This window comes from Alexandromys fortis, unplaced genomic scaffold, assembly GCF_014885135.2.
Source record: "Alexandromys fortis isolate MF-2015 unplaced genomic scaffold, M_Fortis_MF-2015_v1.1 scaffold_746, whole genome shotgun sequence".
NCBI lineage: Eukaryota > Metazoa > Chordata > Mammalia > Rodentia > Cricetidae > Alexandromys > Alexandromys fortis.
This window is the reverse complement of record NW_026068649.1, coordinates 20,958-22,886: the sequence shown is the minus strand read 5'-3', so window position 1 is coordinate 22,886 and position 1,929 is coordinate 20,958. Positions and strand designations below refer to the sequence as shown.

The window sequence follows — 1,929 nt, the reverse complement described above, 5'->3', positions numbered from 1 at the left end:
TCTTCCTGAAGATTTTCTTTCTGGTTCATAATCACTCTGCCTCCAACTGGATTAGTGAAGCGTGTTTTCCTCAGAAAAGAGTGCAGCTGAAAGAGACACACCATTCTATAGTGTGTGTGTGCCCTTTCTTGAATTCAGAAAATGCATTTTATTTCATCTTAAAAGCAATATTAATGAAGGCGTCCAGGGGAGAAATAACAGTAAATCATGTGGACAAATAAAGTTATCATAATGTTCCTACAATTTAAGTTCTTTCAGAAAAAAAGTACCAAACAAAAGCACAGACATATACGCAGACAAAACACCAACTTGAAAACACACACACCATGACAGAGAGATAGAGACAGAGACATACAGAGATTCACTTCCATATAGACATACATAGTGCATCAACATACATTTTATATAGACAGACACACAAATGCCAACTCTCACACATGAAAACAATAGTACAGACAGGAAGACATATGCACCAAAACAGACAAACAAAACAGAAAGCTGAAAAGTATATAACGAGGGCCACAAACACAAGCACAAATTAAATTACAAATACACACAGGGAGACACTCATAGACAAAAACACCTACACAAAGAGCTATTGATATTAATGTATTTATGCTCATATACAAAGATAGATTGAGAGAAACAGACAGACAAACAAAAACAAAGATATACATATGTTCAAGCAATAATACAAAGTGAACCCAACACATATAAACACATGCACTGAAAAAGTACACAAAAAGTTATTCACAGAAACAAACTCCCATACAGAAAGACATTGATACAATAGAAATTTATTTCCAGTTCCTCAAACAGATAGATAAGCAAATATACAGAAAAAATATACATATGTATACCCACTAACACAGACACAATAAGAAATACCTAGAAATACAAAAACGTGAAACCATACACAAGAAGAACCATGCATTCATACTTATGTATACAAATGCATGTCTTAACTGAAGAATGACACTGTTTACTGTGTAATTACTTTCACTCAGGATGAGAAATGAGGTCCCAACCTCTTACAATGTGAGCGGATTCAGTTTAGAACACTTGAGAAAATCATCTCATAAACGGATTATCACATATTTGAAAATAAATATGCAAGGATTCATCTTCTCATAAAGAAGAAGATTAAGGAGGAAGGAATTGGGCTTACAGCTTTAGAATAGCTGTGGTGATTGTCAGGTACTCTGTAATAAAATCAATGTACTTTCTTTACACATTGTACCTTCCACACCATGTCTTTTGCATGAAGATTTATACCAGCATCCATTTCTACATCATTATGAAGAAAAATTTCCAGAAATCTTTCTATTTCATGAAATATTCCCTATTTTAGTAAATTGGGACATTTGACAAATATTTAAAGACATTGACATTGATGACATCAAATTTCATCCAAAAGAAGAAAATCTACCTTCAAGCAGTGAGCATAATGTCCTTTGCCATTATCCATGGATTGATTGTAAACATGCTGAAGAAACATTTCATGGAGGGCATGGGCCACAGCATACACCGCATTATATATGTCATAACTCTCATCACTAAAGGCCATGTCAAAAGTCTGTGCCTTTAGCCATTGCAATGAGGCATTGGATAAGCAATTCTTCAGAGTCTTACACATAGAAGCTGAGACTTTGCAGTTCAAATTCATCCACTCCAGCCTGGCCAGGAATTCGTCTGTGTATTTGAGAGGGTTCAATGTCTGGACAAATGTTTTAAAATGAGAAATCTCAGCATGATGGTGTGCAAAAGTTATTTTCCCATTGAATGAATTAAGTGGGAAGTCATTCTTAGTTGTAGTGCCATCCCACTGTGAGGTGGTGACCCATATTCTCTGTAAACCTAGAGATTGCCACCTTCTAAAGGCCACAGCTAGAGAACCCTTTGGGTCACCATAAATGACAACCACATTTG

The 1,929-nt window shown here is 35.5% G+C and overlaps 1 protein-coding gene across 1 annotated transcript in view; it reads right to left on the bottom strand.

Annotated features, from left to right (window-relative positions):
• LOC126495995 (vomeronasal type-2 receptor 116-like) overlaps positions 1–1,929 on the bottom strand; it is a gene marked incomplete at its 3' end in the record, with an annotated part of 32,457 nt that overhangs the window by 15,062 nt on the left and 15,466 nt on the right. Inside the window, exons 4-5 of the mRNA XM_050133584.1 lie at positions 1,430–1,871; positions 1–86 (exon numbers count right to left, since the gene is read on the bottom strand). Of these exons, the coding sequence (XP_049989541.1) occupies positions 1–86; positions 1,430–1,871 (528 nt within the window). The remainder of the gene's footprint in view (positions 87–1,429; positions 1,872–1,929) is intronic.